The sequence below is a fragment of the Malaclemys terrapin genome, chromosome 1 (genome assembly GCF_027887155.1).
Source record: "Malaclemys terrapin pileata isolate rMalTer1 chromosome 1, rMalTer1.hap1, whole genome shotgun sequence".
Lineage (NCBI taxonomy): Eukaryota > Metazoa > Chordata > Testudines > Emydidae > Malaclemys > Malaclemys terrapin.
Window position 1 is genome coordinate 46945404 of NC_071505.1, and position 26327 is coordinate 46971730.

At 43.4% G+C, this 26327-nt stretch overlaps 1 protein-coding gene across 4 annotated transcripts in view; it reads right to left on the bottom strand.

The window, feature by feature from the left end:
• Window positions 1-1388: 1388 nt before the first annotated feature.
• MET (MET proto-oncogene, receptor tyrosine kinase) overlaps window positions 1389-26327 on the bottom strand; it is a 141687-nt gene continuing 116748 nt past the window's right edge. For 3 of the 4 annotated variants that reach the window (XM_054023659.1, XM_054023677.1, XM_054023670.1), the window contains 10 exons: window positions 23025-23171; window positions 19645-19801; window positions 17353-17493; window positions 14737-14967; window positions 12153-12233; window positions 10804-10985; window positions 7855-7964; window positions 5341-5506; window positions 4305-4441; window positions 1389-4193 (listed from right to left, as the gene is read on the bottom strand). In XM_054023659.1, the coding sequence (XP_053879634.1) occupies window positions 3983-4193; window positions 4305-4441; window positions 5341-5506; window positions 7855-7964; window positions 10804-10985; window positions 12153-12233; window positions 14737-14967; window positions 17353-17493; window positions 19645-19801; window positions 23025-23171 (1563 nt within the window). In that variant the 3' untranslated portion in view covers window positions 1389-3982. The remainder of the gene's footprint in view (window positions 4194-4304; window positions 4442-5340; window positions 5507-7854; window positions 7965-10803; window positions 10986-12152; window positions 12234-14736; window positions 14968-17352; window positions 17494-19644; window positions 19802-23024; window positions 23172-26327) is intronic. The other variant, XM_054023687.1, reaches the window with a different exon arrangement.

The window sequence follows — 26327 nt, forward strand, 5'->3', positions numbered from 1 at the left end:
CAACAGCTCTGCCTTACTCTTGGGTAGTTCCAAATCCCTGACAAGGTCATTCAGTTCACCTTGTGTTATGAGGTGTGCTTCAGAGGAGGAGGATGGGAGAAAATGTGGGTTTGTGACATTGATGGTTCAGGACCAGAAGTTTCATCCTCTTCCTCTTCCTCGTCCGACTCAAGTGAGAATGATTCTGGTGCATCAGGAACCGGCAGTCCTTCTCCGTGGGGTACTGGGCTTATAGCTGATGGAATGTTTGGCTAATGCACAGTCCACTTTTTCTTCTTTGACACACCTTTCCCAACTGGAGGCACCATGCAGAAGTAACAATTGCTGGTATGATCTGTTGGCTCTCTCCAAATCATTGGCACTGCAAAAGGCATAGATTTCCTTTTCCTTTTCCTGTTCAACCACTGGCAAAGATTTGTTGCACAAGTGTTGTAGCATATGTGTTGAGCCCACCTCTTGTCCTGATCTCCAATTTTGCAGCCAAAATAAAGATGATAGGCTTTCTTAACCATAGTGGTTATACTGCGCTTTTGTGATGCCAAAGTCACTTCACCACAAACATAGCAGAAGTTATCTGCACTGTTCACACAAGTACGAGGCATCTCTGCTCACTTTGGCTAAACAGAAATGTGTCCCTTTGCAAAATCAAACACTGACAAATAAGACAGCACGACACTGTATGATTTCTAGAGCTGATATAGGGCAATTTGTTCAGCAGAGTGATGATGTAAGCTTCGTTATGATTGCATCATCCATGACTTCTAGGAATAACATGATGCAATTCAGATCATGTATGACGCAATACCAGCTTCAGATTGCATCTTTTCATTGTTTTGCCTAAAAAGCAAGTACTGTCCAAACCCAGTCATAGATTTATTCATAGATCCAGTCAAAGATGTATTTTAGTCATTTCTGGTTTAAATTGAGATCCCTTCCCTTTATAACTCACTTATCCTCCGCCATTCCCAAGTCAAGGGTCGTATATACTGACCCAATAGCATATCTTGAAAACTAGAGCCAATCAACAATTTTAAGCATCATTTTCGTTCTCAGTGACCCAGAATTAGTAAAGTTTGACTACATTTATTTCAGAAGCATTTTGGCTGTAGAGCAGTGTTTAGGGAATCTTACTTTGATGCATCTAGTACTGGCCATTCCTAGGGACCGGATACTGGACTAGACGGACCATTTGTTTGATCCACTGTGACAATCCCTATGTTTTTGTGTGTCTAAACTGTTCCCTCCCATCTGCTCCCTCAGTCCAGTTCCACGAGTTTCCAATCCCCCTGCTCATGTTAGTGGAAGGGAACATAAAGGTCTACGTCAGCTTAACAGTCAAATACAAATAGTAGTAACATGAATTATCAGCACACAGAATGTTACAATACTGCATTTTAATAACTTTTATTAGGTCACACCAACAACTATCACCATAAGTACCATTCAGCTCATTTGCAAATGCATGAATTGACAAACATCAAATCCTTACCAGAATCACATACTCTTACAGGTGTCCCAGACACAACATTAACTATATTAAGCAAAATTCATAAATAGTAAAAATGTTTTTTTTTCACATTGCAGCCTTCCTCGAGCATGGATGTACGGCTTTGGAGTATCCTCCCCAAATCCTTGTGTCATAAACTTTCTTAGCCATTGTAATGACTGTAGAGATGATTTTTTTTTCCTGCAGTAGAACATTTTGTCCTTTAGCAATTTACAGTTATGTTTGCATCTGAAATGAAAGTGGTGGTGTAATACAATACAGTATTATCAGCTCGTAGTTTGCCCACACACTCCACCCTTTTTAGAAACCTTTCAGTTGTAACACTCTTTCTCAAGAACAATAAATCTCCCTCATAATCAGCTCCATTCTAAACACTACCTCCCCCTGTACATGTTAACGTGTTTGACTTCCAGCAATGGTTATATTATAGTTAGGGTGGAGTATCAATCAGTTCTTTTCCTCGCAGTGATTTTTAACCTCGCTACAATGTATGACTCAAACGTTGACATACATTTTCTGAAACGTTCACAGTGCAGTATTTTGTGGCCTGACCAAATCTGGTATATGTCATTAAAAATAAACATTTTTTATAAAAATAGAATACTTTAAGTGTTTACACTAACAACCAGTTATATCCTACACCAATCAAGCTATACAGTAATACGCACAGACAGGGCCGGCTTTAGGCCAATTCCACCAATTCCCCCGAATCGGGCCCCGCGCCTAAGAGGGCCCCACGCCCAGTGGCAGGGCTGCCCAGAGTGGGGGACAAGTGGCAGAGAATCCCTTCCCTGGCTAGAGGCACCTTTTTAATTTTTACTCACCCGGCAGTGCTCCAGGTCTTTGGCAGCACTTTGGCGGCGGGTCCTTCATTCACTCCGGGTCTTTAGCGGCACTTTGGCGGCGGGTCCTTCAGTGCCGCCGAAGACCTGGAGCGAGCGAAGGACCCGCTGCCAAAGACTAGGAGCGCGGCCCGGTGAGTACAAGCCCCACGTGGTTTTTTTACATTTTTTTTTTTTTTTAAGTCATCCCAGTCGGGGCCCCGTCAAAACTGTTGGAATTGGGCCCCGCACTTCCTAAAGCCGGCCCTGCGCACAGAATTCCACAGGAACAGAAATGACATATGATGCTTGCCCTAAAGCTACAGTACTCTTCCCTAAATAACAAAAACTTTAATTAGTGTCTCTTTTGAAAGTCATTTCTGGTCATGATTTAGGAATATACTCTGTATCATAACTCACTGGGCTGGATTAACTCAAGGAGCAACTATGGGTGCTAAAAAAATGTTTCTTCTTTTGTCCAATTTTCTTAATCCTTCAGTACTGGCATGCAAAGGTTGGCAGTAATCCCACCACATTGCAACCTTTTTGGTTCAGAGTTGGCTTTCCTCAGCTGGCTCAGCATCTCTTCTCAACCCCTTACACACACTATGCTGCAGCTCCTTTGCGTGGTTGGCTGGCATAGTTGCAGCTACTAAACATGTGGTCATACCAGCCAGCAGCTCCTCAGGGTCGCTTGGCTCCTCGCACTGTTACTGCTCCACTGTTTACTTGACTACCTCTCCAAATGCTGCATCCTAGGCTTTAGCCTACTGGTTAATATGGACTCCTTACATTTTTACTCTCATGGAACAGTTAAAACACTTTATTGACAGAAGAGAAGCCTCACAATTTTCAGTAAGAAATCTGTACATACAGTTTCTCAAAGGAGTGATTGAATTTTGGAATGACGGTGACATTGAGATAGCTTTTTTCCGGGTGTGTTCCCTTACATTTTATGTACAGCATAAATATACTGCTCCTCAAAAGCTGACACACATTTTATTTCATGGCATTTTGGAATGTTGAATATCATTTTAGAAACTTGCCATCAGACTGGCTCTAAGGAACCTTATTGATATAATGGGCAAACGAAGAACAAAGGTAGAGTCCACTTTATACAACAGGAAACATTGTACTGTCTTGGAATTCTCATTATCTGGCCTGGTCTTTGTGTGAAAACCATTACTGCACTGCCCAATAGTACATGCAACAGGAATGGTACATCAAGCTTGAGCAATTGGTACTCTAGCTTTTCCCTTTGCATTAATCGTGAATCTCTGTATATCCCTGCTGCTCACCTCTCATTCTGTTGTACATGCTCTAAATTACAATAGAACCCAGGCTGCAAATGGTGAGCACATTCATTTCACAAATGAATGAGAGGTGGTGGGTACTAGCACTAGATGGTGGTAGATGTAGTCTGGTAAATAGATACAGCTGCCCCAAATATTTGGGATTTACCACAGTAGTGTGTAGAATCCCATAGATATAAACAACATATCATCTCATCAACAGTGCAGTTTGGACAACATCAAACATGTGCAACAGTGTTTTCACAAAAACTGGGCAGTGAAAAAGTAGTGGACAAAACACACTTTTGTTCATACTACTACTAATGGATTTCTCTCTGGCAATGTATTGTAGACAAACCTGGTCATGTATCCACATCTCTGTCTATGTTATCTTGTGATGACAAAAGAGAAGGATAGGGAGCAACGCATTTCACATTGACATATGTAGCATTGACATGAACGTAATGCTCTCCAATAAAAGTGGAGAAGATTGTTGATATATTTGAAACCAGTTCAGAAAATGCTGGGCGCATTTCAGGTTTTGGATGCCAACACTTTAGCATGACTTCATACCTGCCATTGAAATAAAAAGACAGTAAGTGCTCATCTATGAAATATGTGAAATAAACCCAACAACCCAGAATCAATAACATTTGCAGGATATGTTGCAAACTATTTACTTACAGTGGATCAGGGCAGTATTCCGGTTGCAATAGCCTTCTTCCTTGTAATAAGTAAACAGTTATATCAAAAGAATTCACGTCAGGGTAGGGCGGTGCTCCTCTCGTCATAAGTTCCCACAACAACACACCAAAGGACCACTAATAAAACAAATCAATAGTAAATCACAGGGGAGAGAGGGTTTTGAACTCCACTTGTAGAATATGGTCTGACAGATTTGATCATATCCATTTTCCCTGTGAAACAAGCTATTTTACTGCATGCAGCTTATAATGCTGCAAAGAATTGAGGAACCACTTAAACCAGAACCAGAGAAACTGAACTAAGCAAGTTAAAGAAAAATAAAAGTCTATGGGTCAGCTACTCAGCTGGTTAAATTGGCAGAGCTCCTTTGAAGTCAACGGAGCTCCACCAATTTACAGCAGCTGAGGACTGGGCTAATGCTATATAAATACATATTGGAGAATACAAATGGCTGAAATTCTATACAGCAGACTAATCTGAATCTGAATTAAATTTAGGCTAAAATACAAAGTGATGCAGCCAACTAGTGACTTCAGCTAGTAACTTTTTTTCCTCATATGTAGTCAGGTAACATTTGGTCGCGATGGTCAAAGTATTTATAAAGCAAATAAAGCCTCTTCAAGAGCTGTTATCTTTTAAGAATGTGAAAGCTAATTTTGTGTTTTCTACAGTTGCAGACCTAGGATCCAATCCTGCTCTCAGTAAACTCCGTGACAGATTTATCCTCCGTTTCACTGGGAGTGCGATTAGGCCCCCGTTTCTTTCCTGGCCAGCGACTGACAAACATGCCAAATTGCTGTCGCTTTGTCATGAGCACAAATGTCCTCTGTGCACTTCGATAACACCAAATTTCAGATTCTTTTATGAACTGGAGTAGGATTCCACCCTAGTCTTGGCTTGGACATATATTCTTAGTGGATTAATCAAATGCCATAAAGATGCCTTTGGCGGTATTTCTAGGAGTCTTTTTAAATGAGGAAATTTAGTAAATATACATAAATAGGCTGTACATTACCACATCTGATTTTGTAGTGAACTTCTGAGTTTGCAAACTTTCTAAAGCCATCCATTTCACTGGCAGTTTAGCTCCTGTTTTATTGTGCACACTGTAGTATTCTTTATCATAGACATCTCTAGCAAGACCAAAATCAGCAACCTTGACAGTGAATTTTTCATCCAGCCTATGAAAATGACAAAAAATATTATCTGTAGCTGAGTAGACAGGATTTACAATGACTGTGAATATTCTCTAAATTATAATAAGTGACTTGTGTGTTTGAGACCGTAACTTTTGAAGTCAGCACTCTATCTTGCATCTATTAACTCACGCTAAATTGAAACAAAAGACATGTGATATCCATTTAACAAATTGAATGAACTCAGGAATATTACTGCTATTGCCCTGATCATTCAAATTACAATTCTTTAAAAACAAATCTCATCATAAAAAAGGTCTCGAATACTGCCCTGTACATCCAGACAGTGAATGCTGCACCATTTCTTATATAGTTGCTTCTTCTTCCAGCTACCTGGAAATCTACTAGTTTTCATATTGAGATACCATCTTTCCCATTCACTGATAGTTTAGATAAGACAACTCCTCTTTATCACACTAATTGTTCAATTTGATGATAGTTCATAGCAAAGGAGGTATTAGGTGTACATATTGAAATACACAGAGCTGATCCATTGGTTGGTGTATTTTTGTTATTTAATAGATAAGTAATACTAGATGGAAAAGGGCCTATAGGGCAAATCCTTTCCCCTTCCTTCCTGGCTTTGGAGGGTCCCAGACGCAGTATTATTGGTGTGGTTTTATTGGGTGGGAAGGCAGCATTTGGGGAGCCCACACAGGGGGTTCATGTTTCCATAGACCTGTAAAGCCCAAGTCTGTGTGGGCTTCCAGGTTATTCATAAAGCAGGGCCTGGGGTAGGGAAGGATTTGGGGTGAAGGTGGACCCATCAGCTGCTGAGAAGAGTCACTGGCCATTACCCTGTCTGGAATGGAGGTGGATGAGCAGCAGTAACTAGTGCAACCTCAAGGCTACAGTAACAGCCATGTTGCATCCGAGGGAGAAGGATGTTTCCACCCAAGCCCCAGTAGGACAATCCTATAGCACACCTGGCCACTTGGATGAAGGGAGACATTTTAGTCCTACACTGTAACTAAAATAAATGTTTGGAGTAAACTTGAGATTGTTTGCCTAAGAAAGAGTCCTATAAGAGGGAACAAAACAGAAGTATGTAAACTAATGCATGTTACAGAGGAAGTTCTGTTCTTCTTCCTCATCTAGAACAAGGGAACATTTGATAAAACGGAACCATGGCAAATTAAAAACTGATCAAAAGAAATTATTTTTGATACAACACATGATTACTTAGACAGTGGAACTCATTGCCACACGATGTCATTGAGGGATCTTGCTAGTAAGATTCAAAGAGGGATTGAACATTTATAGGGATAACAAAAACATCCAGAATTCTAACAGATAATGCTAAAAAAGGAAGGGACATTAAACCTCATGCTCGGTGCTTGAACCAATCTCTAATTATTAGTGATTGGGATGAGACCTTTATGGGGCAAATTATCCCATATCTGCCAAAAGTGGGAAAGTTTCTTGCACATTCCTCTGGCACCAGAGACAGAACACTGTACTAGATGGATCATTGGGTCTGATCCAGTCTGGCAATTCCTGTGTTAATAAAAAGCCTGAAAAATATGTAACCCCTCACTCTTCATTACAAATCCCTGGATCTGCAGGGTAACTGAATTAGGAGATGCTTTCCATAGCAAGCACACTTAAAAATATTATATAGCAAGGGTGAATAACTTACCAGGGCTCCAAGTCCTCACACGTACAGAAAGTAAAGTCTAATGATTAATACTGTAGCACATTAATTCCTACTGTAGGTGATGAATCAGCATAATATGGGCAAGTACTATGTCAGTCATTGTGCAAACTAAGCTGTCTGGTCACCCAGACACTAATAAGATTCTTTGCATAATTTTGTTTCATGCGCTTTTGTGCAGAATCAAGCCAAAATGATGTCAAGTCTGTGCAATGAAAGACCCACTGTCAAGCAGTCTCATTGTTACTATTTCTTTGTTTTTCCCATTTTGCGTTCCACAAAGTTTCACCATATTTACCTCCTTACTGCCAGGTGAGGCAGCATAGAAAGGCAGTTTATGGGTAGCTTGGGTGAAAGCACAGTGTTAAAAAAGGCAAGCTGAGACAATGCAGTTTAAATTCCCTCAAAAGATTTCTTTTTAATACTCTGGCAGCCCAACTTTGAGAGCTGCCATCCTCCCTTTCCTTTTTCTTCTGCCTGCACACAACATACTTATGTATAACCTTAAATCTTTAACAGGCTAAAGCAGCTCATTTGTATGTGAGATTAATAGTATCAGTGTAACATAAAAATATATTTCTGCTGCAATATATAGTCCAGGAAGCTTTACATTTACCACAGGGTTACTCTCCCCACAATAATGTGATAATGTGGCATGGAATTAGAGTATTGTACTTACATACAATTTCTTGCAGCCAAATCTCTATGGACAAACTTTTTGCTTGCAAGGTATTTCATACCTTTTGCTACTTGAAGGCCAAATCCAATCAAATCTTTAACTGTTGGGTTCTGTAAAACATGGACATTTACAAGCGTTAAAAGGATATAGTAAATTATGGGGAGTACTGATTGGGAATGCAGTTGGCCATCTAGACTGTCACTTTTTGCCATGACCTTAATGTTTTTGGGCTTTGTATCCTGCCTTCAATTTGTATTAAAAACTCCCAGTGAGAGGCAGAAGTTGGCAATGAAACCAGGTACAAGCTTAGATCAGGCTCCAGCTAATAGCAGCTAAACACAACTTGATAGGAAGACAACATAAGAAGAAGCAAGTAAAACCAGCAAAACTTCCGGTCTGTGGGTTCATGGAATATATAATATAATGGATCAGAACCCCTGGGCTAGTCAAGCTCAGTGCGGTACCAAGGGGATGGGTTAGGCAAAGGCTGGCAGGGGGCCAGTTTGACCCCCAGTATAATTTCAAGCAGCCTTTAGGCTGCACTAAGTTACACCCGGCTGCCGTGGTCCCAAAGGATCATCCCAGCAACTAGAGGTCACCAGAGTGAAGAGGACTCACACTTGGCCTTACCAGCCTCAATGCTGGGGCTGGGGTCACATGGGGTTACTATGCCAACTCTACACCAGGAATCCCCAGGTAGCAGATTAAATGTAAAGTTCACATCAGTAAGAGAACAGCATTTGCCCCATTCTCTTTACATACTCACTTCCAATATCGCCTGCACAATCATTACAATCTTTTGTTCCCTGTCACAGTGACTGTATCAATTTATGAATTCTTTTCTGTTTTACGAACAACAATGATGATTGCAACCTTCAGTGTGGATTAGAACCTCTGTTTTGGGGGCAGGAACAGACTATGGCTGGGAGACTGAAACAGGCCGATCAACAACTGAGGCCTTGGCTACACTGGTGCTGTACAGCGCTGCAACTTGCTGTGCTCAGGGGTGTGAAAACGCCCCCCCCGAGCGCAGCGAGTCCAGCGCTGTAAAGCGCCAGTGTAATCAGAGCCTGCAGCGCTGCAAGCTATTCCCCTCGGAGAGGTGGAGTACATACAGCGCTGCGAGAGAGCTCTCTCGCAGTGCTGGCAGCGCGACTACACTCGCAGCGCTGGGAAGTCCCGAGTGTAGCCAAGGCCTGAATAGTTCAGCCTGGCAGAACAACAGGGTTGCTCTTACACAACCACTGACTTTTAATGACTCTGCCACAGCAATTCCAGTGGGGGTTGGAGCATGGAAAATACCCACTGGAAGGGCAGAAAGAGAAAAGGCTTCACATACAGCTTTTAAAATGACATGCTCTCCAAGCAAGGAGAGTCATTCCAACCTGAGAAACATGACATAGCTGGAGGAATGGGGGCAGTAGGATCTGGCATTCCCCCAATGCCAATGCCAACTGACCAAATCCCAGCAACACTCAGGAATGATAAGAACTCGGGGTGGGGGTGCATTCAAGATGTCGTTTTGCCTAGATTTGCCTACAGGAGTATTGCTCCTGTGCTGAGAGTAAAGTGTGTGTGTTAAAGAAGTTCCTGTGCAAAGCCTGTGTTCCTTACTTTACCTGCCATGTGTTCACAAAAACTTAAACCATACACCAGTGTGCCCATGGGGGTAGAGCTCTGGAGGGAGTCTGCATAAATGACTGGGAAGGCTTGGGAGGTCCAGCACTGGTTTCTGGGCATCTCAAGGAGGGTGCCAGCTGGGAAGTATGCACTCTGGGAGTGTGCCTTGAAGACCAGACCTAGCAACAGTGTCTGGACACTGCCCAGACCCAGCTAACCTCGAAGTATGTGGGATCCAAAGGTTCGGACTGATGCAGAAGACTGGTGACCATCCACTTGGGGGTTCAGCCAGGACTGTCACAGTCATTATTTTCAGTCCAGTCTGAACATATTGCCTAGGCAGACCTGATGCCAAGGCCAGCAATCAGAAATTACATAGACTCAGAAGTTTAATACCAATGTGTAAATTCTGTATCTGACTGCATGACTGTTTGTTATACAACTATAACACCCTCCAGGTTTCTATGAGGTTAAGCTTGCTCTGGACAGTTCTTTCTGTGAAACAACACTGTTCCACTGGCTTGTTTCTTTATTATATTATCATTGGTATTGCCATATCCCTTATGAGCCCCAGACACTGTGCTAGCTGCTGTATACACACAGAGCAACCAGACAGTCTCTGCCCCAAAGAGCTTACCATTCTAGCACAGGTCATTGTTTAACTGACTATTTACTAACTGTATCTTGTTACACATATACAGCCTCAGTTACCCAAAGGCTCCTGTACACTGCTATAAGTGGGCGAAAATGCACTAGAGCTGTGTAAAGGAGCCTTAACAGAACGGAGAATCAGGTCCATTATCTTATACGTGGTGAAAGTGCTAAAACACATTCTACTAACTTGTACTCTTAGTGCAAATTTGAGAGACTTGAACTTGTACCAACCATTGCTCTGTTTCTCATGTCTTTAAAAAAATACATAAAATCACAAAGACTTTGTTGTGAGTGTGGCGCTGACAACAGCAGCCAGATACGATAGTCCCTTTGCATCAAACACCCAGGGCCAGATCTGCAGCGGTGTAAACTGGCACAGCTCCCTTGAAGGTAATGGAACAGTGCCAATTTACAGCACCAGATGGTCTCGCACACCAACTTTAATCTAAGAAACAAAACGTGTTTATAAAAAGGGGCTTATGGATGGCATTGGTATATCTTTATTATCAACGAGTTTGGGGAATATATTCTGAAAAAGAATATAGGACTTTCAGAACAGTGGTTAATATACAGAAATAATACCATTTTATAAACTGAATGTAGCTGTCAGATCTATAATACGGTTACAGGGAGTGCTCAAATGTCACCATTTAACAGATCTGATAACGTACTTACATGAGTCTCGTTCCTAATGAAATTTCGAAGATCTCCATGTTTCATATACGGAAGCACCACCAAAGGAGACCCCTCACTGGGCAAGCAAATTCCCAGTAGTGACAGGACGTTGGGATGAGTGAAATCTTTCATGATGATCCCTTCTTTGAGAAACTGAGCTACTTCTTCCAGGTCTGTAATTCCTGAGAGATCCGGCAGCAGGAGGTTGGGGGGCAGAGGCGAGAGAGAGAGAGAGAGAGAGAGAGAGAAATCAAACTGCAATACATCTCAGGTGCAATAAATTCTAACTTACCAGAAACTACAGGGGATAGATATAATTTTGAAAACTGGCCATTTTCTCCCACTCCCCAACCACGGAGGTAGAGTTGAAACAATGATCCAAATCTGGTTGTGGAGTTTGACACATGGTTACATTGAAGTCAGTGGACCTGATCCCATAAAGCAGGGATTCTCAAACTGGGGGGTTGCAACCCCTCAGGAGGCCATGAGGTTATTTTATGGGGGTCATGAGCTGTCAGCCTCCACCCCCAAACCCTGCTTCACCTCCAGCATTTATAATAGTGTTAAATATTTTAAAATGTGTTTTTAATTTATAAAGGGGGTTGCATTCAGAGGCTTGCTGTGCGAAAGGGGTCACCAATGCAAAAGTTTGAGAACCACTGCCATAAAGCATGACTTTACTCATGAACATGCTCATGAACTACTCATGTGAATAGCTTCATTGAGGTCACAGTTACCCGCATGTATAAGTGTTTTCAGGCTTGGGCTCAGTTTGAACTGCATACTAATATTTATATTTAGAGTATAGTCCAGTAAGTTTTCAACACTGTCTGGTTCAAAGCAAGCTGTGTTATAGAATATATTCAATAATCCATCATCTGGATATATCTGTCTCTCTCAAATACTTTATTATTTTTATTCCCCCCTTTTTATAGTAATTTTTTAAAAAGTAATGCCTGAAGATAAAGCCAGGAATGAATCACTACTACACTATGTACGAACTTCCTTCTGCTGGTTTTCAATTTCATTTATAAAAACCAAACCTAAGCCAAGTGTGCAAAATGCTATTTCCCCTCCCCTACCTCTTCCCCCTACGCCCATGTTTGTATTTGGGGAAGATGTGAATGTTCGTTTTGGCAAACAAATTTATAGAGCCAAATTTATCCCTTCTGTAGCTGAACTGAAAGCAATGGATTTACCCCAGGGATGAATTTGGCTCTTAGCAGTTGCAGCTGAAGTCAAACTTTTATAGGTGAAAGTGGAACTCTGCAGTGCAATTTCCTATTTTGGGTTACTCTGGCTGCCTTACGAGCTCTGATGATATCTCACTATTAAAAAATGTAACTCACTGTTCAAGGACTTCACAGCACAATGAATTTTCCTGCCATCATTATCCAACAACGTCCCATGGTACACACACCCAAAATGCCCTGTGTGAAGAATGAGTAATGTTAACCTCAATCTCAATAAGTAAGATTAGCTTTATATTACTTTTTACTTTACGGACTAGCAATTATGCTATAACATAGTCATTATAGACTCTGATTTCAGACGTTTGCAATGTATACTTTATAACACATTAAGCTGCAAGTACATAAAGCTAAAACTCTATTTCCAGCATAATTGATATTTCTTGATTTAGATGGAAAGAATAAATAAATGACACAAGGCTAGCTCCACAACTGCCTAATATTCTTGCAATGACTATGTTAAAAAAACAACAGCATTCCTTCTTTCCCTGCATACTCTGCTATTTGATATATTCTGGAGGAAAGGCCTGAATGGCTCAAGGGAGTGATAAGGGGGAACTGAGCATTTCACCTGCAGTTCACCAGTTAAAAATCCAGTCAGTAGTGCATGATCAGAGGTCTCTGTGAAATAAGTTGGGCGTCTTGCATAGGGTCAGATTCAAAGCTCTCTGAAGTCAATTGGAATCTTCCCATTGACATCAATTGGCTTTGGAACATGACCCTAGTTTTCAAATGGTGTGTCACTGAAAAACGATAATCACAATTTGCCTTCTTGCAGGCAGTCTCAGCAGAGAAATGAATAGGTGTGTAGAGTAGATTGAAATCCTCTCTCATCCCTGGAGAGGGGCCTTTGGGTTAAGGAAGGGGCAGCATGGAGAAGCACACCCTGTCACAGCCCATGCTAACCTGCTCTGTGGATCAACAGAGAAATTAGAGCTTCAGGGCATTTTCTGAGAACACTTATCACAGTTAATAAAGATAGATACCCTGGAGGATCCCAATCAATGAGGTTGCATGTTCTTAAATAGGTCTAACAATAGGGTTTGCCTGCCGACATCATGAATGCATATTCACTGGGCACAAGAGGTAAAGGATCATTTAAAATTAATATTAACATTTCCAGTCACAGAGCTGAAGCAGTTTTTCAAGCATTAGCACTTCAGAAAATAAGGCTGAGGAATTCTACTTAGGATGCAGAGTCACAAGTTCTGGGCAAAACCAAAGGTGGCTTTGGTCTTGCAAAGTGGAATTGGCCAGGAGTCTGTTTTGCAAAAGCAACCAAAATTTCCCAAGTTTGGAACCTGGGCACATTTTATGCAAGCCATCAAGTATGGGTCAGTTAAATTTTTCTAGCTTTGACCCTTTCTACCTACGAAAGGGGCAATTTAAAATAGGGAATGAGGGGGCATAGTAAATGAAATCAGTGACATTTTCTGGCAGTTTTCCAATATTTAAAAAAATGTAGGGAATTTTTTATGTTTGTTTGGGGAAAAAATAATGTCCTATTCTTGCTATGGGAAACATGATCTATAACTAGAGTTGGCAGAATTCAATTTTTTTAAATAATTTCAACAGATATCAATATTTTATTTCTAAGCATTTTTTTTATCAATTTAAATTTTCACAGTTGTGGGAAATTATGGGGGCATCAGACAACAATTATTTAATGACAGACATTGAGATTCAAAAATTTAAAGCTATACAACCATTAAAACTCACATTGTCAATGTCACATGTCAAAATATACAACGTAAACATCCATAAGTCAAACTCTATTAAGTTCTCAAGCAGCATTTTCCTCACTTTGCTCATCTGTAAATGTTGATTATTATCAATGGAAATATTGTGAGGTACGGTGAAATCAACATTTACGAATTTAGAATCCAATCCTTCCCAGTCTAACTATAATGCACTGAGGAGGATACAGTGCCTGTTTGTTTGATTTGTGACTATTTTCCTGCACCACAGAAATTGGACAAATGGTTTACAGCCAAGTTTCCATCACTGTTCACTGGTTTTCTAACCCTCAGTTTTTGTGTGTGCAACTGGAGACATTTTATGCCTGATTCTGAGAGGTGCTGAAAACCCAAAACTTTCACTTAAGTCATCCAGGTATATTGAAGTGCACAAAATTAGTGAACAGCTCTAAATATATTGACCTTGGCATGGGGGTCAGGAAGAATGGGAGATCCTGGTGTGTGGGGGAAAGAAGGAGATGGGGGTGGGTCAGGCACCCAAAATCTCCGTCATTAATGGGAAGAACAGGGGCATTGTTATAGTGGGAAAAGAGAATGAGGGGACACAGAGCTCCTGGCATGGAGGGGAAGGGAGCAATGAGGGGAGAGGGACATGGTGGACACAGAGCCCATGCCATGTGGCAGATGGTGGAATGGGGGAGGATGACACAGAGCCCCTGGCATGGGGGATAATGCAGGGAGTCCCTGAAATAGAGGGGGATGGTGGTAGCACACAAGGAGGTTGGGATTGGGGTGAATATGGAGGGATGCAAGATGTCCCTGGTATGAGCAATGTGCTCAGCCTATAAAAACAACAAAGTGTGCAAGCCTTTAGTTAAATGACTGCAATATCTTTCAGTGATATGTTAGATGCTGTCTTCAGAAAGGAATATGATGAATGGCTGTGCAAAAATGTTAGTTAGCAAGATAAGAGTTGAAATACTTACCTCTTCCTATTATCTCGCTAAAATGCACAATCAGGCTGTCAGCACCAATGACTACATGCTGAACTTCTTTGACCAGGTCTGGATTTAAGGCACCGATGTCAATGTGGACATTAGTTTGCAGCAGTGGACTGGCTAAATCTGAGTCCCCACTCGACAGAATGGATGCTAGGTCTGTGTGAGGATACTGTGCTGGTCTGCATGAGCCATTCTGAGACAAATTTGGAAACTGATCTGCAAGATGAACAGAAATTATTTTAATTCTTTTAAGCTTCCTGCTGTGCTCACTGGAAGATCAAGAGGTGTATTTAACTGGTACTTATGCAAAGTCAGTTATACTCGATCAGTCTGGAAGTTAGCCTGCTTTACCACACACCCTGTCACAAAAGGGAAATGGAAAATATAGGTAGCTGCCTTGCCAAAGCTCATGTAAACTACGTCACCATAGACAGAAATTTACTCTGGGCCCAACCAAGCTTCTTTTGAAGTAAATGGCAAAACTGCCACTTACGTCAGAGGGAACAGTACCAGGCCCTTCCACTTCTAGCCAATGTAAAAAAAAAAAAAAAAAAGAAGTATGTAAGTATATCTAGACTATGTAGCCATTGGAGTAAAATTGGAGAAGAACACAGATGCAAGTAGGAAGTAGTAAAGGATTCAAAATACAAAACTTTGGGTTACTGTCAGATTATAATTTGGTAGGCAACTTTACATTTCATGAAATTTGATTAAATTCCCAAACTGCCTGTGACAAGCTATATTTATCTAATGGTCAATATTCAACCAGGGAACTGCCTAAAGGTGAGTCATATCCTGTAGCTTCCAAAGATAATACAGCTGGTGTAACATGAAAAAGAAAAAAAAAAACAATTTGTCAACAGATTTTAAATTACAGCAATTGCAATATTTCAGTTAAGCATAGTAAATGATTTGGGAATAGTTTAAATCAACATAACATTCACTTTTTTGGTATTGTTTCTTAAACATTTTACTACCGTTTTGTATAATAGAATCAAAGAGCCAAATTTTACTTTCAGTTACATATGGAATGAGTCCAGCAGAGTCAATGAGCAGAATTTAGCCCACTGTCAAAGAAAACCCCTAACAGATGAGGCTATTTTATCAGAGAGAAAAAAGGAATTGGACATAGATATGTTACATGAAATTATAAAATGCAGATAGTGCTAAAATTATTCATTAGATTCCAGATATTAACTCCATGCTGTTATGTTTAGAAACACAAATCCCTCACATTTATGCTGCACAAGGAGGGAGTGTATCCAATTATCACTATGTAACTGAGGCGAGTCTTTCCAGTTTTGTAAAATAATGTTAATAGCTGTTATCAGTGTACCTCGAAGTTTTCCAATCTTCTTTTCATTTTATTCCTTACAGTAACTGATATGCATATCAAAGGCATATTCAATATTAATTTAGTTCTTGTGATTTTTTAGGAATATGCTGTAGCTTTCTTTTATATCAACAAGATGAAGGAGCCTTGTAGGAGAGTATGGCAAACATGTCCTGGACAGAGGAAGGTGAATAACTGATTTTTCAGTTTGCTGGTAGTTAAAAAAAAAAAAAAAAATTGGGGTAGGGGAAAAAATCAGTTTGACCCAAACCAAATTAGAAAATTCTGAAAAATTTCAGCAATCAAAAAAGTCCACAAAAATTATTTTCTGGTTGAACAAAACATTTACTTTGACCCATAATGAACTGTTTGGTGCTGTTTCTGGACATTTTTTTAACATAAAAGCAAAGGAAATTAAGGGCTAGCTTCACCAAACAGCTGGAGGAGGAGGAGGTAGTACCTTTAGCCCAATGGTTAGGGCAATCACCAAGGATGTGGGAGACCCACATTCAATTCCCCCCTCTCCCTGATGTAGACCAGCAATCTGAACTTAGGTCTCCCACATCACACGAGAGTGGCCTAACATAGGCGCTGACTCCGTGGGTGCTCCGGAAAATCGGTGGGTGTGGTGGCCCGACCCCACCCCCTGCTACAGTTTACCTCCGCCAGTGCCCCGCCACATCCTGCTTCTCCTCCTTCCCAGCCCTTGTGCCGCGACACAGCTAATTCACGGGGCAGGGAGGGACAGGGGAGGAGGAGGAACGCTGCGTGCTGGGGGAAGAGGTGGGGCTGGGCCGGAGATTTGGGGAAGGGATCCAATAGGGGCAGGGAGGGGGCGGAGTTAGGGTAGGGATTGCAGGCTCTTTTTGGAGTAGAATTGCACCTTTTACCTGGTAGACCTACATAAACATATAAGAGTGAAAAATTCATAAATCTGCAGCTCCTCATTAAGGTTTGGAATATGGTATTTTTTTCTATAAATTTTTTACACTGATTTTACAACATGTTCACTAATCTCATCTCTTTTTGCCACTCAGACTATAGTGAAAATTAAAAAAAACAAACACCTCAGTTTAACCTGGTGAAATACTCCTGAAGTCTACTTTCTATAAAAAAGCAGGTGAAGGTCCTTAACAAAAGACAGACAGGTCTGATGAAAAATTGAGCATTAAGATATAGTTCAAAACAGGTGGTCATATGAAGATAGCTGAAAAACAAGAAAGTTAAAAATATGGCAATGTCTGCTCAGATTAACAACAGAGACGCACCTTCTAGAAACGTTGATCTGTAGTCTACAGAGTCACTAGAAACCATTTCTGTAGTTGGACTTACGCTCCTTGCGCTCACAAGCCTATCCAAATGAGGAGTGTGCACTCTTCCATCATAACGAACTAAATCACTACCCAGATCTGAAAGGGGGTTTGAAAGAAACAGTGTCAAACTCATATACAGTGAGTTCCTAATTTGCAACACGTATAGGCAGGGCCGGCTCTAGATTTTTTGCCGCCCCAAGCAAAAAAAATTTTGGCTGCCCCGCGTCCCAGCCCTGGGCTCCTCGCCGCACCCCCCTGCCGCCCCAGCTCTGGGCTCCCTCATTCCCCCCCACCATTGCCCCACACACACACCTCCTGCCGCCCCAGCCCTGGGCTCTCTCCCCCCTCCCCCACCTGCACCCTCCTTCCACCGCAGTCCTGGGTCACTGGTAACTCGCTCCCACGGCAGGTCATTCAGCATGAATTTTACATGTGCACAGAACACAGACAGGATTGGTTCCCATATGGTTACAGAACTGCAGTAAAGTGGAACAATTTTCAGCCTGTGTGATTGGAGGATATCTGGATGCATATTATAAGACTGTCCTACATAAATGAGGAAAAGTTGAGGTGCCTTTATTATTCTTTTCTTCCACTCTTTCTTTCTATGGGGAATTTGCCAATGCAATATCACTGTCTTACTTTTAAACAAACAAACAAACAAACAAAAAGGCAATGGCTGTTGAAAATAGCAATTCCAGTCCTAATAACCACTGTGAAGCATTTCTTGCTCAATTTTATCCTACTTTTTCTAAGCAAGTTACAGTGGATCAGTATATTTGATTTGGGAGAAATGAAGTAACAGCTGCCCAAACTGAGCTTGAGCACTCCTGAATTCTGAGGTGTTCAAATCTGGAAGGCAGGTGTTGGGGGGGGGGGGGGAGCCTGTGGCTCCGCGGGGAAGCACGACAGCATGTATGCAGCAGCGTGTCTGGCGCTGCGTGAAGCCAGACACGCTGGTCTGAGTGGCACGATAATGGGGCTGGGGGTTTGGAGAAGGGGTAGGAGGTTCCGGGGGGGCAGTCAAGGGACAGGGAGCAGGGGGGGTTGGATGGGGCGGAGGTTCGGGGGGGGCAGTCAGGGGCAGGGAGAAGGGGGGGTTAGATGGGTCAGGGATTTTGGGGGGGGGCAGTCAGGGGACAGGCAGCAGTTGGATAGGCATGGGAGTCCTGGGGATTTGTCAGGGGACAGGTAGGGGGTGGGGTTCTAGGGGGGAAGTTGGGGCGGTCTCAGGAGGGGGCAGTTGGGGACAAGGAGAAGGGAGGCTTAGATAGGGGTTGGGGTCCTGGGGGGCAGTTAGGGGCAGGGGTCCCGGGAGGGGGTGATCAGGGGACAGGGAGCAGGGGGGTTGGATCGGTTGGGGTTTCTGTGGGGGGCAGTCGGAGGGAGTGGATGGTGGCAGGGTGGGGCTACCCTTCCTCCCTGTGGAGTGTCCTATTTTTTGAATGTTAAAATATGGTATCCCTACCACAGTGCAGCTCTCCATTCACAGCAGGCTGCAGCATGAGGTCTCAGCTACCTCACTCCCTCTCCCTCTTTCCTGTTGGTAGTGGCCAAGGGAATGCTGGGAAATGTAGTTCTTTCCCTGCTCCAGGGCTGGCTCTGTAGGCAGGGAGCTAACCAAGGAACTACAGCTCCCAGGGCCCCCTGTTGGTTCTCAGCTCCCATGCTGGATCCCTGCCGCCTCTGCAAATGGGCTGCCCCAAGGATGTGCTTGCTTTGCTGGTGCCTAGAGCCGCCCCTGCGTATAAGGGCTAGATTTTTGGCTGTACTGAGAAGGGGGGCCACCAGGGAAATTCAGGGAAATGTGCTGTCCTGAGCCTCAATAAAAGTTAGAGCAGCCTGGGGGCTGCTTTAATTTATACCAGCTGGCTGTAGTCCCTGGCTGTAAGGGACCCCACAACAGTTGAGTATAGATGAAGTACAATTAACTCCAACCATGCCCTCTTCCCGCCCCTTAGGCCAAGACTGACTGGGGGAGAGGACTGGCTAGGGTTTACCCCACTTGAGAGCTCAACCTCAGGGGAATTCTCAGCTGGCCAGATCTGCTTTCTGGCCCTTCACACAGCCCTGGCACCAAAAAGGAGCTGAAATGCAACTGAAGACTGGACCTATATTTTGCAATTTCTACTGGCAGGGTATATGAGAAGGATATTACATTACATGTAGGCAGTGCCTAAAATAGTTTAAGCTTTAAAAGAACCCACATATTTTTTACATTACTTCATGAAGTTAGCAATGATGCACCTTTAATTTGTTTTTTCTTCTTCATCCATAGAAAAAACCCCAACAACAATAAAAATAACACTGATGTTGAGACAACTCCAGCAATCAGTCCTGTGAAATTCTGATCTTGCACAATCAGCACTTTCCCAATAAGCGTTGATGAAACTTCTTGCTTCCACTAACAGAAACAAAGAAAAAGATATTGAAGATTTAAAATAAAAAATCCACCAAAAATATATAATTCATATTAGCACTGAAATAGTGATTCTGAAATACCCATTATAGGCTAAATCCTGGCCTGAAAGGCTCCACCATGGAGAGAAGTTTGGAGTAATTAATTTGCACTGGTGGAAATGGTCCTCTGCGGTTCATCACATCCTTTCAAGAAGCCAAGTAGCCATCACACCCACAAAATTATATTGTACACATGAAACCCAGCATTTGCACACACAGACAATTACTTTGTTCTTTGCATTATGTAGCACATAGGAGCCGCAGGCCTGGACCAGAACCCCTTTGTGATAGGCATAGGTGGCAGGTGAACCTCCCCTTTGGGGAGGCTAGCCCCCAGCCCCGCCCCTTCTGTCCAAGGCCCTGTCCTCGCCAGCTGGAGTCCTGAGCTGCCCCCCCTACAGCTGGAGGAGCCCCACCCCCGCCCCGTGGCTGGAGGAGCCCTGGCCCACCTGTCTCAGCCATGCCAGTGGGCCCAAGCATCGAACCGCCGGCAGGCCTGAGCACCAGGCTGCTGGCTGGACTGAGTTGCCCCGGGCCACTGGCCACAGCAGAGCTGCCGCTGGTTTCAGGGGAGAGGGGAATTGAGGGCGGGGCCTCAGGGCAGAATGTAGGTGGAGCCACAGGCCTAGGTTAGGGGAGACTTAGCCTCTGCTGGCCTACAATACCTGCCGCCCATGGTGATAGGCACTGCACAAACACAGAACAAAGACCACAGTCCCAGCTCTGAAGTGCTTACAATCTAAACTGCCACCTTGTGTTAATCACCTTTTACTCAAATTGCACTGGAAAAGTGCGGGTTTATAGAAAAAAGCACTGTATTTGATTTTAAAACAGCCCGAGTACATGTCCGTCTGGCTGAAATATGCTGCAGGTTCTGTAGTATAGTTCCCACGGTCATGTGATTCTATCCTTGCCAATTTTTAGCTAGTCAACAAGTTTTAAAAAAACAAGGAAACACACACTGACCAGCTACCAGGGCAAAATTATTTTCGGACACATGGCACTATCTCAGTCAACTGGAATGCATTGGCAATCCTTCGTCTTTCTTGTGTGGAAGTCAGTCCTTTGACTACTGTAATGAAGGATTTGTCCATCAGAAGTACAAAATTTCTTCTTTGCTGGGCAGACAATTTCCAAGACTTTTTGCCAGTAAACAAGTAGACAACATGATTAACCCCTTCACTACTGAACTCTTTGCTTCCACATGTAGAATGTGCCACACCCGTGGTTGTTAGGAGTCAACGGATTAAGGAAATATGACATAATAGAACTGATTAAATAAGTTACATAACCAGCGACATAAATGTAAAAGTGTCTGTGCATTTAATATCATATATACATAGATTAAATATGAGTGACATGGCATTTTCAATCTTCTATGAAAATGTATTTGCCAAAGGGAAAGCATAAGGAGAACATTTGATTTCATAGTTTGTCAGCTCTATAGCCAAGAATTAGCGCCTGTGCTTTTAACAGAAATTTTCTCTTATAATTATTTTATTTGTATTCAGGTAGAGCCTAAGAGGCACAGTCATGGACCAGGACCACACTGTGATAGGTGTTGTACAAACACATGACAAACAAACTGTCCTTACCCCAAGGAGCTTACCATCTAAATCAGTGGTCCCCGAGCTGCAGGGCGCACCCACTGGGGGGCATGTAGAAATGTTAAGAGGGGTGTGACAGGGCTCGGGCCAGCCCCCACGGGAGGTGGGGAGGGAGCCGCCCAGCTCCACTTCGGCTCCAGCCCCTCCCCCAGCTGAGGCCATGGCTTTGGTTCCTGGCCTTGACCGTTGCCTGGCCCTGGCCTCGGCCCCTGACCACGGCCCAGCTCCCAGCCCTGGCCCCACTTCTCCCCACGGCTCTCACTTCTGTGATTTTTGTCTTTTCTCAACAATTTTCTCAACAATTTTGAAAGATGCTTGTAATGCCATATGAATCAACACAGGGTCAAATTCTGGCCTTATTTAAATCAATGGCAACACCCTCAGTAACTCAGGGGGACCAAGTTTTGGTTCATAGAGGGTGAAGGACTTGGATTCAAGTACTTGTCCTAAATACAGGGCCGGCTCTAGGCACCAGCCGACCAAGCACGTGCTTGGGGCAGCACCTCAAAAGGGGCGGCCAATGCTGGGGTGGCGGGGGGCGCTCGAGGGGTAAAAACCCCGTTTTTTTGTTTTTGTTTCGGCCGGGCAGCGCGGGGGTGTTTCGGCGGTGCGGCGCTGGGGGTTGTGGGGGGCTTCGCTGGTGCGGTGCAGCACTCAGGGGCTTTGGCCGGCCCAGCCCGGCGCGGCGCTCCGGGGGTTTGGGCGGTCTGGCCCGGCGCAACACTCGGGGCGGGGGTTTGGGCGGCCCGGCCTGGCCCGGCGCTCCTGGGGTTTCGGCGGCCCAGTGCGGCACTCACGGGGGGGCAGGAGTTTCGGCGGCCCCGGCCCGGCGCTCGCGGGGGCGGAGGTTTCGGCGGCCCGGCGCTCTGGGGAATTGGGCGGCCCGGCCCGGCACTGGGCGAGGAGGGGTTTGGGCGGCCCCACGCGGCACTGGGGGGGCGGGTTTCGGCGACTCGGCGTGGCACTGGGGGGGATGTTACGGCGGGGCGGCGCTCTTCTTTTTTGCCTGGGATGGCAAAAAAGTTAGAGCTGGCCCTGCCTAAATATCTGCATTTTATCAAACTAATAAAACCAAATTGTGTATGTGAAGAACAGGTTATTTCATGCTTTTTCTACACAAAAGGATGTAGGACTTGGATTCAAGTACTTGTCCTAAATATCTGCACAAAGGGCCTGATCCCATTGACTCCAAGGAAGGCCTGCAGGAACAGGACCAAAACTATTGCCTCAATATTTCCACATGCTTCCCTGTCTATCTGTCCACATCCACCTGTTGTCTCTTGTCTTACAATTTGATTGTAAACTCTTTGGGGGCAGGGACCATCTTTTGTTGTTTGTCTGTACAACACCTAATATAATGTTTCACGTAAAATAATTCACATTTTTCTGAAGAAAGCTGGAACTTAGAAATAATAACACACACACACACACAAAAGGGAAAGTTCATGAACTGAAACCACTACCAACATGAGGATTAGAGTTGCATTTTAAGTTTGCAGGCACCATAATTCCAGTGGCATCATTATTAGCTACATCATATATGGAGTGAGGGTATCCCACCTCTATATTTAGCTCACTGTGGGATTTCAGCAGATCTCTGGGAACCATACAGAAAACTGATTCAGACTGTAGGCGGATGTTCTCACAACTTCTATTTCCAACTTTTAGCACTTCGCCTTTAATAGCATCTGAATCAATGTAATTTCCCTAGAAAAAAAAATTAAAAATATTATATTAACAATCATTTAATATAATTCTTAAGGAGATGCTCTACTACTGACTCAGAAAATATTATTTTAAGGTAGCAAAAGCAACAATTAGGAAATCAAACAAAAGACTACACAATTAGTCTTCTATTGCCCAGCCAATGCACATGTTTAATTTCTGTTAATGTAAATGGCAGTTACGCAGAAAAACAAAAAGGGAAGTAAAATGTTTAAGGCCAAACTCTGTTCTCAGTTACACTCATGCAACCCACATGATTTCTAAAAATGTAAACATCCAAGGAACATATTCTGCTGGGTTTTTTTACTGTCTCACATTTTTGCATAATTCACATGAGAAAGGAAGCATTATATAGCCCTGTTTATACAAAACTGGCATTCTGTTATCCACTACATTGTAGGCATCTCAAACATTTTGTTTTGTAAATGGCATGGGGAAATACATTATATTTACAAAGGGAGTGAAACTTGACAGCAAATTGCTCTCATAGAATTGGGCAAATTGTAGGACCATCTTATTTTGGCTGGGACAGTCCCCTTTTTAAGTCCTATCCCAGATGTCCTGACTTTTTTTGGCAAAACTAGGCATTTATTGATGATCAGTTGGCAAGAGCAAATGGGACAAATGCCCAGTTTTGCCAAAAAAGCAGGGCACACCTCCCTTGGGAGAGTGCAGAGGAACAGTCAGGGAGGTGTGTAGCAACACCAGGTACCAGGGCTCAGGCTGTCAGCCCCAGGTGGCAGGACTTGGGCGAGCAGTGATGCCAGGTGGCTCAGGCCAGCACCGTGCAGGGGAAAGGGGGCTTGGGCCAGCTCCATGCAGGGTGGGAGAGGGCACGGGCCAGCCTCTCGGGGTATCCCATTTTCTCTTTGGGAAATATGGTCACCCCAGTAAATTGGATAAATTGTTCTACAAACCAAAGATGAGCATTAACCAGTAACAATGATAGCATTAAAAGGACCCCATTCTGCACTCCTTACCTAGGAAAAATGCCCTTGACTACATCCCAGACCAAGGTGAATCATTATTATTATTGCTACTTGTATCGTGTTAGTGCCCAAAGGCCCTGTTTAGGATTAAGGAAGGTGGCCACTCATGCATCCTCAGAATACTGGACATTCAGGTACTTCTGGAAATAGCCTGGACTTGCCCCTGGCTGTGAGACTACACCCTGCCAGTGTGACCTTGCACACACAGTGTGTACGAAGTCACGATGGGGGGGGGGGGGGGAAGAGCAGTGCGCTCTTCAAAATGGTGTCACTGTGATAGTGTGCTGGGCAACAGCAGCTGTACTGCTGTATCACCAATTAAATTGCCCCGGAATGAACCTGAGGGGCAAAGCTGTGCCTAGTTGATAGATTGGGGATGGGCAGGAGAGAGTTGCAAGGCTATTTAGCCCAGAAGGTAGCAGGGCACAGGAAGGAAGTGCCCACGGGGGAAGAAAGACTGGTAGCCTTTTCAGAATCAGAGCCAAGAGAGATCTCTCAGGTGGAAGATACCTTCTAAGGAGCTAAGGAGTGTATGTTATTGTAAATACAGAGCTGTGTAAATTTGTTAGGGTGGTGGGGAGAACACTAAATAAATTGCAAAGGTGTTTGACCAGAAGAAAGTCTCTGAGTGGTTTGTGGCTAGAAAAGAGACTCCGTCCTGTCATATTCCCCCATCGATGGTAACAGACATAACCACGGCCGGTTTTGTCTCTGTACCGACAGGGACAAACCATTTAAAAACAGGGCTGTCCAGTTTAAAACCAGACAAATACCCTGTCTAGGATTAGTGCTGGGCAGAATACAATATTTAAGAAGATACAGCTCCTGCCATGAAGACCTTTCAATCTAATTTGAGACAAAATGCAGAGTACTTTTAACAAACAATCGGAGGGAAGTGGGGCAGGCAGATTGAGGGTAACACTAATAAGAACACACTTTAGCATTGGCTAGCTATGGATTTATTATTAATTATTATTATTATTTTTCCCTAAGAAAGGAGTGCTGAAGAACACATAGTCCTGACCCTGCAATGAGTTCCATGGGAGCAGATCCCTGTACCCATGCAGAGCAGATCATAATAAGTATAGGATAGTTTTGTAGGACTAAATTCTAAGATCCTTACTCAAGCCTCTTATTCAATGGGAATTCTGCTCAGTTAAGGATCACAGAATGTGTCAGATATTTTAGGGATAGAAGGGAGTGCCTATTGAGTACTACCGGGTGGGAGAATAAGATTCCCTTTCATGTTAGTTCTTTTGTTTTTTAAAAAGAATCTGTTACCCATCCCCACCCTGGTTTTTAAAGTTGGTTCCCCCTCAAGCCAGATGGGGCAGTTAGTTACTACTTGGAGTAGCCATCACAGATCAACTCTATATACCATCTGCTCCCACAACAATGAGTATCTGAAGCATGTTGAACAGCACTGAAGGATTAGAGTGGTCCTACAGATCATAAGTAGGAATAATGGAACACAATTTAAGAATGGAAGATGCAGGCTTAATGTCAGAATAATTCCTAATGGGGAGATTCAAGACTGTAACAATCTGCTAAAGGACATGGAAGGCGATCGATCAATAATCATTTAAAAATGGACTGGACAAGTTTCTTAATGTAATGGAGTCTACAAACTCCATACTAAGCATAGACAGAGGGGGGAGGAGAGTCTCTCTGGTTTACAAGCAAGCAGTTTGATCACACCCCCACGTAGCTACGAGAACTACCAATCCTGGAGGCAGGCACCCACAGCTACAACCAATAGAGAAAACAAGATCTGCTAAAGGGGAGAGCACAGAGAAGGGAAGGGGAGGCAGAAAACCCTTAGGTAGCAAAGGGGTGACAGTCCTACACGAGGCTGCCTCCAAGAAAACAGCCAGGAGACTGAAGGAGACTGCAAGCCCTAAAATTGAAGGGCTGATAAACTTAACTGGATGTGAGGATCCAGGAACTGACCTGATTGAGACCAAGCTCAGAAGGGTCAGCCAGAAGCTGACACCCCTAAAAAGACCACACCAAGTGGCAGTGACACTTAATATTACCCCACAGGGAACATCCTACACTGGACTGGGAATGGACAAGGTGGCTTAATAGATCACTTCCATCTTTAATTTCTAGGGCAGACTTGTCAAGTTTGATTGTTTGACATGAAATT